Genomic DNA, 12,800 nt, shown 5'->3' on the forward strand with positions numbered 1-12,800 from the left:
AAAATAGTGAGGATTAAAAGACTGATACAATCACTGTATATTTTTGAATGCAACAACATGTGCCCAGATAAACTACCTGTGATCATGTTATTATTATTATTATTATTATTATTATTATTATTATTATTATTATTATTTTCTACCCATCCTTTCCTCTGTATCAGGGGCAGGGACCTGTCGCCCTTCATGTGTGGACTTCAGCTCCCATCAGCCTCAGCCAGTATGGATGATGGGAGTTGGAGTCTAACCACATCAGGAGGGCAACCCTTGTCATAAAGCACCATGAGTCAATCATGTCAGGAGACAGATTCTGACGCTGGTGTTAGATCCCCCACCTCCACTTGCAACCTCTGTGTGTGATGGGAGAGCAAGTCTTGAGGGCTGCAGCTCAGTAGGAGGGCATGTGCCTTGCACACAGAAGGTCCTGAGTTCAATCCATGGCATTCCACAAGTCTGGAATCCTGGAGAGCTGCAGCTTGTCGGTGTAGACCAAACTCAGGTCTCCTGGTGTTTTTGGACTACAGTCCCCATCATCCCTGACCACTGGGTCCTGCTAGCTAGGGATGATGGGAGTTGTGGTCCAAAAACAGCTGGAGATCATGTCCTATGCATAAAAAGGAACCCACCCATGATAAATGGAGTCCACCAACAACACATTGATTCTTGCCAGATGTTCCTCTCTCACACACACCTTTTCCTTGTCCCAGACTAGCTTCCCAAAACAGTTTTATTCAGCTACTGGTGGGCCACCCCTGTGTTCTGTGTTGGGTTGGTTCCTCATTGTGCAAACCTAATTCAGCGAAGTGGACTCAGCTGCACTCACAGCAGTTTGTCCTGACAATCTTAAACAAGACGGACCAGTGGTCTGACTCATTAGCTTCCTGGATAGCTCAGTCAGTAGAGCATGAGACTCTTATTCTCAGGGTTGTGGGTTTGAGCCCCATGTTGGGCAAAAGATGCCTGCATTGCAGGGGGATGGACTAGATAACTCTCGGGTTTCCTTCCAACTACAATTCTATGATTCCATAAAGCAGCTTCCTATGCTGGCAGGCCAAAAATGCTTAGAGATGGACCAGTTTGGGCTAACAGGTAGGCACATAGTTATTATCTATTATGGAATTTGCTACAACAAGTTGTGGCAACGGCCACAACAGGCCTGGGTGGCTTTAAAAGATGGTTAGATGCATGCATGGAGGATAAAGCTCACAGTGGCTACTAGCCATGGTGGGGCAGTGTCCTGTCTCCAGGACCAGAACCAGCGATGCCTCTGAAGACCAGTCCCTGGGGAAGAACAGCAGGAGACGGTTGGTGGCAGGCATCTCAGAGGGATCTGATAGGCTACCATGGGTCAATAGTTTGCAGGACTAGATAGGCCTTGGGTCCAATCCAGCAGGGCTCTTATTAGGTACTTAGGAGGAGGATGGGGGAAGCAAAAACAAGGAACAATTCTAAGAGCCCTGCACTGCCAGGAAATCTTGGTCTGCATCCCAAAGAGGACATTGTAGGCTTGCTAGCTGCCCCATCAAACACGACACCCCTCCCTTAAAAAATGGATTTTTGAAGGCCATCAGCATTTCTAGCATACTGCTGGGCAGATGATGGATGGCAATCCATCCCAACCAGCTGGAGAGAGAAGGGGACAGTTGGCATCGAACGGGCACTCTGCATCACCTAAATCAGTCAACGGCAGAAGCAGGCTGTTCTCTTCTGCAGTCCCAGAGTGCAGGCTGGCCAGATGCTCCCGCTTTTAGCAACCTAACCCCCCCCACCTGCCCCCCCACAGTCCAATCCAGTAGGGAGCTATTAAGGATGTACTCAGAGGTGGGGGGGAGGCCCTCCCTCTCTGACCTACATAACAGCAACACCCTCCGCTCAGCTCAGCAGCATCACAAATGAAGCGCCTTCTCCCCTCCCATATCTGGGGTGGGGGTGTGCAGCTAGCAGCCCCTCCTAAAGACCACCCCCTGGAACACTTCATCCCCCGCCACCCGACCCACACAGTCAGTAAAGAACCTGCAGAAATAGCTCTTCATCTTTGTGCAGGCAGCTTTTCCAAGTTGGTCAAGCTCAGAATCCAACAGGGGAAGCTCAGTTCTCTCCTCCTCTCCAGCTGCCTAGTTGTTGCAATGTGGAATATTATTATTTTTTCCTCCAACCTTCCGTACTGTTCTGCCTCGGCCTTCATTGCCAGTGTATTTGTGTGTGTGCGTGTGTGTGCTTTTTATATACTGTATATATATATAATGCTTGTAATGTTACAAAACAACAAACCGCCCAACTGAAGCCATATGCACCTTTGTAAAGGAGACTCCTACATCCCACTGTTACGGTCATTGTCTCTGCTCCTACTTTTGCAACATGCTATCGCTGCCCTTGCCCAGAACGGCAACAAGACAATAGATAGACGCCCTTGTTAGCGCCCCGCGCCCCCGCCCCGTCAAGACCGACTGCCTTTCCGGGAGCTTCCAAAGGCAACGACTCTACTTTGCCAGATGCACGGATGAGGCAAAGCAGCGGCTGGCGCGATCGATGCCTGGGTGGGATGGAAGCCATGTGCTCTTATTTATTATTGCCTGGCCCCTCCCAGGCCGGTCCCCCCGCCCTACTGTCACCTGTCACTGCAACATCCGAGCTTCCAACTCCTTGGACGCCACTGCGGCCAGACTTCAAGGAGGGGGCAGAGTAGTTGTTGTGATTTTAAAAAAATGATGGAAGAAATTGACCCAGCCACCTCCTTGTACAAGAATCTGCTGCTCGCCCACCCAAACAAAGCCAGCGACGCGACCCGCAGGCGGCCCTGCCGGGTGCCAAGCCCACGTCGCCTTGGCAAGAGGCGGCTAGCGGAGCCGGTGCCATCGCCCTCTGCCCCTCGCCTTGCCAGCCTTGCGTCTGTTGCTGCGGCAGCGTCCCTAGCCAGCCAGGCAGCCAGCCCCACTCGGCTTGTTGATGTTGCTGGCAAGGCGAAGTACCCACCCACCCAGCATCGCCTCCTTTCTTCCGCCACCCACCTGCCCCTCCCCGCTCTTAAGCGCCTGCTCGCTCCCAATGTGGGTGTGTTTGCATACATTAGATCTGGCAGCGTTCCTGCAGCTTTGCCACCCCACCCCAGACACATCAACACAGCAGTCTGGGCGGCTGCCATCCCCTCTTATTCCTCACCCAGCACCCAGCCACCATTCTCTCTCCCCCCCCACCCCCGAAAAACAGAGTAGGGAGGGACCCCCTTTGGCTTCCAGGGTGTCCCGGCCAGCCGCCTTGCCCCGTTATCGGACAAGGATGGGGACATCCCTTCCAACGCCCTTTTAAAACAGGTGGGCCGCCTATTTAAATGGGCCATCCGTTCATCCCAGGAGATTGGCTTTTATGGTGCGAGAATATCCCTTTTACAGAGGGGAGGGAGGGAGGAAAGCAGGCAGGTTGCATTCGAGGGGGGGGCACCCCTTCTCTCGAAAGAGCCAGGCGATTGGCACATTTTGGCACACTGGAGTCGGGAGACTGGCACATTTTATCTAACGCTCCCAGAAAAGGACGAGGGACCGTCTTTTGTGGGATAGCGAAAACCAGCACCCTCGATTGTCTTAAACGCGGAAACCCACCTTGACAAAAAATAAATAAACATTCCGCAGCCCCACAAGCCACAAACAGACGGTGCGGTGCTTTCGCGATAAATAAATAAAAATATCCCGCACATATGATGCGCATCTATAGGTTCCCACCGCAGCCCCGAGCCACGGAACGCGATCCCCAAACACCCTCTTGGCTGTTTAACCCTTGCCATCCCGGCCCTTCCTTTGTTTCTCTCCCCGAGCCTTAAAAAAAAAATCCAACACAATAATACACATCGATGCCTTATCGCCCACTACCACATCCTCAATCCCTTCCCCCCTTTTTATAATAAAAATGATGCCTCTTGCTAGGCAGAAACTCACGATCATGAGACAGGTTCCCTTGGCTGGCGGCGATCAGGAAAGACCCCAGGAGGATTAAGACGTTGCAAGCCGGAGAGAGCATCTTGGGGATGGTGGGGGGTCCGGTGGTTGCCTTCGGGGGGAGGGAGGGGGAGGAAGAGGGAAGAGGAAAGAGGAGGAAGGCAGGAAGGCGAAGGGGGAGAGGAGGGGAAACAGTCCTCTTCCTGGGTTTCTAGCAAACTTAAAGTCCTTCCCCCTCCCCACTAGGGGAAAAAGGGGGGAAATCAACGCTGGCGCGCTGCCTCTTTAATTCTCCCCGGTGGATCTCTCTGTCTCGCTCTCTCTCTCTGGGTCCAAACCGCAGTGGCACAAACCCCAGGCGCGGAGAGAGGCGAGTGAGCGAGCGAGGGTCCAGGCAAAATAGATGCTGCTGTATTGACTAAAGAGGGAGAGAAGGGATGCGGCAGTAGCTGGGATTAAATAGAGCACCAGGGCGAGACCATTCGGCCTCGGAGGAGGGGGGAGGACGAGGAAAGACGGGAGGGAGAGAGAGGAGAGGTAGGAAAGAGGGGAGGGGAGGGGAGTCTCCTCTCCCTTACCCCAACCCCTGTACCAGTACAAATTCAGGAAGGGGTTTTTTTTGGGGGGGGGCTTGGAATGGAACTGGAGAGAGGGGTCGGGAGCTTGCAATGTTTTGCACCGATTCCACACACACCCCATCGCAGTTTCAGAGCTTCATCCCTGCAGGCAGGTCTAGCTGGGTACCCACATTCTCTCTTGTTGTCCTCCCCGCTCCCCTTCCCCCCATTTTAGAGGAGAGTTGGTGCAGTCCAGCTGGCTCCGTTCCCCCGAGGGAGTGGAATGCTGTTGCTGATATCGGGGCTGCAGCTGATGATGATGATGATGACCCCCCCCCCCAGGGTTGGATATTGGAAGAGCAGCCCTCCCCGTCGTCCAAAAAGGGGGGGGGGAGCCCGAGGGGAGATCTTGTCCTGACCGCTGGGCGGCTGGCCACCTTGATAGCAAAGGACAAACAAAGCCACTTCGATCTGACCATAGGAACCAACTCCTAGGGGCCGAGGGGTCTTCGCCCCCTAATAAAATTTGTGAGGGGGGCCCGGGCCCCCAAAGTTGATAGTGTGAGTGCGTGCACCGTGCCATGTAATCGATTATGCAGTGTGGGGTTTGCCTCCCCCCCAATATTTTGTTCAGGTTGGCACCCTGGATCCGACCCTCTCCAGGCTGGAAGGTGCGACATGTGACCAGATTGAACCCACTCATCTGAAGCCAAGATGGACTACAGCTCCCATCATCCCTGACCATTGGCCATGCTGGTTGGGGCTGCTGGGAGTTGGAGTTCAGCAGAATCTGACGGACCACAGCAGGCATCCCCAAACTGCGGCCCTCCAGGTGTTTTGGCCTACAACTCCCATGATCTCTAGCTAACAGGACGAATGGTCAGGGATGATGGGAATTGTAGTCCAAAACATCTGGAGGGCCGAAGTTTGGGGATGCCTGGACCACAGGTTTCCCATTCCCTGGGTGCAGAAAACTTTGCCTTCAGGAGCAGGGCCGTGCTTGCCTTAGGGCAAGGAGGTTATTTGTCCCAGGTGTCAAAACAAAGAGTCAAGTAGGGCTTGTTGCCAGATTAGCTGCAGCTGGACTCAGTCTGGAATTGGGCTGAGAGGCCTGGATTCAGCCCTTGAACACCGAAAGCCTGACCCTGAGTGCGTTTGCTGGAAAGTAAGCTCCCACTGTGTGGGTACATGGCATACATCAGAGGTAGTAGGGCTGGAGGCGAAAGACATCAGTCTGAAACTCTGAACAGCTGCTGCTCATCAATGTAGACAATGTTGAACTCAATCGGACCGGTGGTCTGGCTCAATATAAGGCAGCTTGCAGTTTTCCTAAGTGTGTTCTAGTTCCATCCTTCTCCTACCGGTACACTGGAGATGCAGGCCAAGAAATAGGAACCAGGGCAGGGCTATGGGAAAATCAGGAAGGAGGTGCCTCTACTATATGCAGACCTTAAGAGTTCAGGGGTTTCCACGGAGCTGTATAATAATAATTCTACTACTACTACTTTGACTATTTATTTATATGCCGCCCATCTGACTGGGTTGCTCCAGCCGCTCTGGGTGGCTTCTAGAAAATCAAAACATCAAACACAGTAAAACATCCAACATTAAAAACTTCCCTAGGTAAAGGGCACCCCTGACCATTAGTTCCAGTTGTGACCAACTCTGGGGTTGCGGCGCTCATCTCGTGTTATTGGCCGAGGGAGCCGGCGTACAGCTTCCAGGTCATATGGCCAGCATGACAAAGCCGCATCTGGCGAACCAGAGCAGCACATGGAAACGCTGTTTACCTTCCTGCTGTAGCGGTACCTATTTATCTACTTGCACTTTGACGTGCTTTCGAACTGCTAGGTTGGCAGGAGCTGGGACCGAGCAACGGGAGCTCACCCCATCGCGGGGATTCAAACCGCCGACTTTCTGATCAGCAAGCCCTAGGCTCTGTGGTTTAACCCACAGTGCCCCCCGCGTCCCAAAAAAACTTCCCTATACAGAGCTGAACACAGGGCTTGTGGAAGAAAATAGATGTGGTTGAGTTCAGGCATCCAAGAGGACGACACCCCCCTCCCAAAAAAATCTGGTCCTAAAGAGTCATGCCAAAAGATAAACAAGGATGAATACTCACAACAACCAGCTCAGAATGCATAGCTTTTAGATTTAGATTAATTAATGAATTATAGGTTGAGGATAGTCAATGTTTTTTTTTCCTTTGTGTAGATTAGAATTGGTTGTGAAATAATGGAAAAACTGTGTTAGAATGATTTAAGATGATAAAGGAAAATTGCTTAATTTAGATTTAATAAATGGACCCAGTGTGGGGGGAATCGAGGAAGTCCACAATGTCAAGTTAATGTAAGAATTGATATGTTTCCCCCCCCTTATTATGTTTTATTTTTGCTTTTTTGTTATAGTTTTAGTGTTGAAATGTTTGAAAATCAATAAATATTATTGGGGGGGGGGAAACAAACAGAATGCATAGCAGTATTATTCACCACCATATTTGCCAGAGCTAATGCCCGGATGGATGAAAGGAATATTCTGAGCATGTGCAAAGTGCTTTCCTCTTACTGCTGAGTTGTAATGTTCACTCTCAATTGTTCATGCACACTTGAGCAAAAGAGCTTCCTGGCATGGGTGTAGCTAAGGAGAGGCAGGGGGGCAGCTGCCCCCACCCTAGATCAAGTAAAACAATAGAATTCTGCCCCCCAACAAATGTCCTGTCCCACCCTAACAAAAATCCTGGCTATGCCCATGCTTCCTGGATGCTCCTACTTTCTGCTTGCCCACATGCCTCACACCAAGCAACAGCGACCCAGAGAAGCTGGCATAGTAGCTCCGTCCCAGTCAGTGAGCCACTTCTGTTATTAACAATTAGACCTATGCACTGGGAGTTTGTCCATGGAGTCTGTCCAACATGAGTCTGACCAAACTGCGGGAGGCAGTGGAAGACAGGAGTGCCTGGCGTGCTCTGGTCCATGGGGTCACAAAGAGTCAGACACGACTAAACAACAACTGAGTAGTCATTACAACATAGAGTGGCAGTCAGTTCCGTAAGCTCATTAGACAACAGCTTCCTGTCTTAGACCTAGGTAAAGGCAAAGGTAAAGCGGAGGCTTGACAGCCATATGTCAAGAATGCTTTGATGGTGTTTCCTGCTTGGCAGGGGGTTGGACTGGATGGCCCTTGTGGTATCTTCCAACTCTATGATTCTATGATTCTATGACCCCTGACCGTTAGGTCCACTCGCGGACGACTCTGGGGTTGTGCCACTAATATATCTTTATTGGCTGAGGGAGCCAACGCACAGCTTCCGGGTCATGTGGCCAGCATGACTAAGCCACTTCTGGCAAACCAGAGCAGCACACGGGAACGCTGTTTACCTTCCCGCCAGAGCGATACCTATTTATCTACGTGCACTTTGACGTGCTTTCAAACTGCTAGGTTGGCAGGAGCAGGGACCGAACCACTGACCTTCCAATTGGCAAGCCCTAGGCTCTGTGGTTTAGACCACAGCGCCACCCGTCTGCCCATCAAATTCACTGGGTTATTCTTACCTGGAGTGTTATGGGAGAGGGAGAAAACAAATTTGTTGCCTATCTGGGTTCTCCATCTTGTTACAAACCTCATCATGTCCCCCATCAACTGAATTTCTCTCCCTGAGAAAATCACTGGAGAAATTTAAGGGAGGCAACAAAAAAAGGAAATGTGTAAGACTCGCAAAATTTGGAGGGCGGGATTCACACCTCCCTAATATAGCTAAGCGCTGTTCTGCACCACAAGTGGAAGCCTTTTATAAACAGCTTTTTATGTTCCCTAAAAACAACAACACTGTTTCCTCTTTTCCTTTTCCTACAAGGTCACAGGAAAGAGGATTTCCCCCTCTAGATCTTCCTTGCTGGTCTCTACACCTGCAAATCCACACCGTTACTCTAAAAGCAGCAGGGGGGGCAGGGGGGGAGAGCAGCACACCCAGTGGTTGCTGAAGACGATCTTACTGCAACAAACCTCTGCGATTCAGCCCTAGAGCATCTGGAGCTGTGGGAGGAGGTGGCGAGTGAGGATATAACAAACAACAATAAATAGCAGGAGATCTTCCAGCATGCAGAAACGCACACACACCAGTGCCTATCAGTCTTCAAAAGATGCAGGGATGCTCTCCTCCAGGCAAACCCCAGACGACAGGGAGAAAGCAAACACAGATATTGCCACTATGGAGCAGAGAAAACTGCCTGGAAGTTTGCTCAGGAGTAAAGAAGGGACCTGTTGCATGGAATTTCCCCAGGGAGAGGAGAAATTCTCTGAGCAGTTTATTGGGGTGGGGGCAGCTGTGGCAACAGAACAGCTTCTTTATCCCCCAGTCCTCTGACTGACAGCTTGGCCAACACGTTCTGCATCCTCTGGAACAAAGATGGGGAATCTCAGGCCCAGAGACCCTTGAAACTCCCCCCCCATGCCATGCCCCCTCATGGGCCCTGCTTCATACCCACCTGGCTGTGTGTGCCCTTGAACTCAAGACAGTGCCTTTTTCTTCCCTGGATGGGGAACACAGAAAGGGTGTGTGCGTGTTGTGTAAAAACTGTTGGCATCCATCTGTCTTGAGAGACAATGGAGTGTGCCTCAAGGGGTGAGGTCAAATCACCACATTAGCATCACCACAGTGACCTCTGCAGGGCGCAAGCCTGGGCAGTGTGTATGGGGGGGGGGCTGGGATGCCTAGATGACAAGACCCTCCTCTTGACCTCACTGATGTGGTCCAAAGGAAAGCAGAGCAAGGCGGTTGGCACCGGCTGGGGTGCAGGAGTTTCTGGAAAGAGGTGTGTATACAAGGCGCCATCCAACCATCTTAGGGACTCCACTCCAGATTTGTGGAAGGTTTACCTCTTTAGTCTTTTCTGCTTCCACAAGGCAGCAGAGGTTTAGGATCAGAGCTTTCCTTCTCCTAGATGGGCTTCCTTCCCAGGTTGACAAGCCCCATCTGCCTCTCACTTCCTTCTACAGCACATGCAGAAACCACCTTCTTGACCCGGACCCAGTATTGGCACATTTGTGGGTAGAGCGGGGCTGTTGATGTATGCAGTAGAGCTGGAGGAAATTAAATGCTGGAAAGTGCCAATGGTGACGATTCTTTTAAGAGCTAGGGCGTATGCAAAATAAGAGAATTTCACAGGCAGGCTCCAGTATGAAACTGCTGGATGAGAGTTCATCAAGAAATTCAATGGTATTCATTTGGGCCTTAAGAGAGACGTGGGTTTCCTTTCACACTACAGATGCTAAACTCAACATTGTCAGGCCGATTGTTTGGTTATTACTGTGTGGATAAATGATATGATATGCACGATATAAATTCGATAAAGGGTTGCTTTAGTTATTCCTTCTCTATTCTTTTTTCTCTTTCTCATATAATTGTGTTTTGTAAGGATATATATAAAGGTAAAGGCACATCTGACCATTAGGTCCAGTTGCGGATGACTCTGGGGTTGCGGTGCTCATCTTGCTTTATTGGCCAAGGGAGTTGGCGTACAGCTTCCAGGTCATGTGGCCAGCATGACCAAGCTGCTTCTGGCAAACCAGAGCAGCACATGGAAACGCCATTTACCTTCCTGCTGGAGCAGCACCTGCTAGGTTGGCAGGAGCTGGGACCAAGCAATGGGAGCTCACCGCCGACCTTCTGATTGGCAAGCCCTAGGCTCTGTGGTTTAACCCACAGTGCCACCCGCATCCCAGTCAAGGATATGGACTTTTCCCCTTTTGATATATTGCTTTTTATTATTTTCTTATAAATGAATTTGAATTTTAGTGTTTAATATGTTAAAAAAACTTTCAATAAGAATGTTGTTTTTTAAAAAGGAGACACAGGTTTCCTTTCCCGCTACAGATGCTAAACTTAACCTTGTCAGGCTGATTGTTTTGTTATTACCTGTCACTGCCGTTGCAATGGGTCACTGTGTTTATTTTGCATATGTATTCCCTCTATGTGAATTGCTCCTCTCTTCTCTGGGCATGTCATTTTCCTCTGACCCTGATCCTTACAACTGGCCCTCCAAGTGTCAACTCCCATCAGCACCACCAATAGTCAAGTATGATGGAAGTTGTAGTCCAACAAAATATAGAGGGTGCTGCTCCTGCCAGGTGTCTATAAACCTATATATCACATGCCTATTGAAGTTGTGGCGGCCAACACGTTCATTTAAATTCAATCAATTAATTACTTCCATTCCCCAACTAAGGAGCTGATGATTTATCAACTCAACATTCTTTAAGAGCAGTTGACGGCTCTAATGTTTTTCCTATTGTGTCTGGCCCTGATGAAATCAGTAAATGTTTTGCCTTGGAAGCAGGAACCCACATATATCAATTCATCTCGGCAATTCTCATCCAATATTTTGCATATAGGATTCTAGCAATCGGGTGGGGAGGGGGCTGTCTTGGGGGAAGGCTTGACAATATTTCGGAATTTGAAATATGTTTTGCCTGGCCTGGTTAATCCAAGATAACTTACCCACCCCACTTCCCTACACACATCATTTATAATAATAGCAACCTCAGTTTCTCGAGTATGGATCTCTACAAAGCAAAAACAGCCCAATGAGGACTGAGCATGCTCAGTGAGCACAGAATGCTGGCTGGGGGCTGCATCCAATGCTAACTCTGCATTCAAAGCATCATCATGCCCCCAAAGAATCCTGGGAGTTGTAGTTTGTTAAGAGTTGTCAGGAGATCCTTGCTCCCCTCACAGAGGTACAATTCCCCGAGTTCCCTGGAAAGGTAAATGAAATGTTAAGCCACTCTGGGAATTGTGGGGCCCTGAATCACAGAATCAGAAAAGTTGGAACGGGCCGCAAGGGTCTAGTCCAAGCCCCTGCAACGTACGAATCTTTTTGCCCAACGTGGGGCTCGAACTCACAACCCTGAGACTAAGAGTTTCATGTTTTGTGCATGTCCAGCTGTTAGTCATTGGAGAGGCAGAAAAGAGGGCCTTGGCTAGCAGCAGCAGCACAACGGGATCTTAACAACTGTCCAATAACGCTGTCTGCCGACATCAGGCTTGCTTTAACCAGTGGCTGCAAGTCCAGCCAGGTGATTGATGGGAGAACTGCTCCCCGTGGAGTGGATTCAGATGTGCACGCAATATCCCCTTCCAAAGGCCAGACCTTGGGGGGAAATAGGCTGTAGAATCAGGTTAAATAGAAGTTACACTAGGTACAATCACAGGAAAAAAGGGCAGTTGGGCTTGGGGTGTGTGTGTGCATTTTTCAGCCTGCAAAGCTCCAAAGGGCAGGAGAGGAAGTGAGTTGAGGATAGAAGTGTATGAATCTCTTGAGGTTGCTTTCTTTCGGCTTCTCATTTTTACCAATCTTCAGTTTCTCACCTTTCCACAGCAATTAGCAGTTTTTTTTTAAAAAATAATAATAAAAATCCTCATGAAAATTCATCGGCATTTTAGAGCAAACATCTCCTAATACATACCTATGTGCGTAAACTGGGCACTGTAGTTTGAGAACAAGCTGAGACATGTACAGAGGAGGGTGACCAAGATGATCAAGGGCCTGGAAACTACGGTAAGCCCTCGAGGAACAGTGGAGGGAGTTTGGTGTGTTTAGCTTGAAGAAGAGAAGACTCAGACGTGATATAACTGCTATCTTCAAATATCTGAGGAGCTGGTCTGGCTAGCGCCCCCTACTGCTGCGCCCCCTAGTAGTATAGGACACTGCCCCACTACCAAGGCTGACGTTTAGATTTAAATGCCATTCTACCCTATTTCTATACAAGGGAATATATATTTGCTGGAAAAGTACTGACATGCCTATGAACTTCAGACCCGACTTGTGGACTTCTATGGTGGCTGCTATCTTAGCACTGATTCTTCTTAGGACGCTGGACAAGATAGGCTTTTTGCTTGGTGGATCCCAACAGGGGTGTAGCAAGGGGGGGCGATAGGGGCGGTCCGCCCCAGGTTCCACTCTGGGGGGGGGGGTGACAGTTGGCGCCCCAGCCTGCGACTCCCAAGCCGAGCACCTCCAGCCTCCCGGTAAAAAGGCTGCTTGGTGCGTCGCGCCGTGCCGCGCTGAGCGGGCTTTTTACTTGGAGGCTGGAGGCTCGGCTTGGGAGTCGGGGGAACCAACTGTCACCCCCCCCTCCAGCTCCAGGGTGGTACCCGCCCACCAAGCCGAGTAAGGGTTTCTACCAAGAGTCTGGAGGCGCCGTTTTGAATTCACGGGGGGGGGGAGCGCGGTCCTCCTCTACATATCACGCATGCGCAGCATCGTGCTGCACATGCATGATACGTAGAGGGGGATCGCCCCCCCGTGACTTCAAA

The 12,800-nt window shown here is 50.2% G+C and overlaps 1 protein-coding gene across 5 annotated transcripts in view; it reads right to left on the reverse strand.

Annotated features, from left to right (window-relative positions):
• CADM3 (cell adhesion molecule 3) overlaps positions 1–4,409 on the reverse strand; it is a 93,282-nt gene extending 88,873 nt beyond the window's left edge. For 4 of the 5 annotated variants that reach the window (XM_088659228.1, XM_088659227.1, XM_088659224.1 and 1 more), the window contains exon 1: positions 3,930–4,364. In XM_088659228.1, the coding sequence (XP_088515354.1) occupies positions 3,930–4,011 (82 nt within the window). In that variant the 5' untranslated portion in view covers positions 4,012–4,364. Of the gene's footprint in view, positions 1–3,929 lie in introns of all 5 variants that reach the window. The other variant, XM_088659225.1, reaches the window with a different exon arrangement.
• Positions 4,410–12,800: the final 8,391 nt, after the last annotated feature.

Source organism: Zootoca vivipara, chromosome 16, assembly GCF_965207765.1.
Source record: "Zootoca vivipara chromosome 16, rZooViv2.hap1.1, whole genome shotgun sequence".
Lineage (NCBI taxonomy): Eukaryota > Metazoa > Chordata > Lepidosauria > Squamata > Lacertidae > Zootoca > Zootoca vivipara.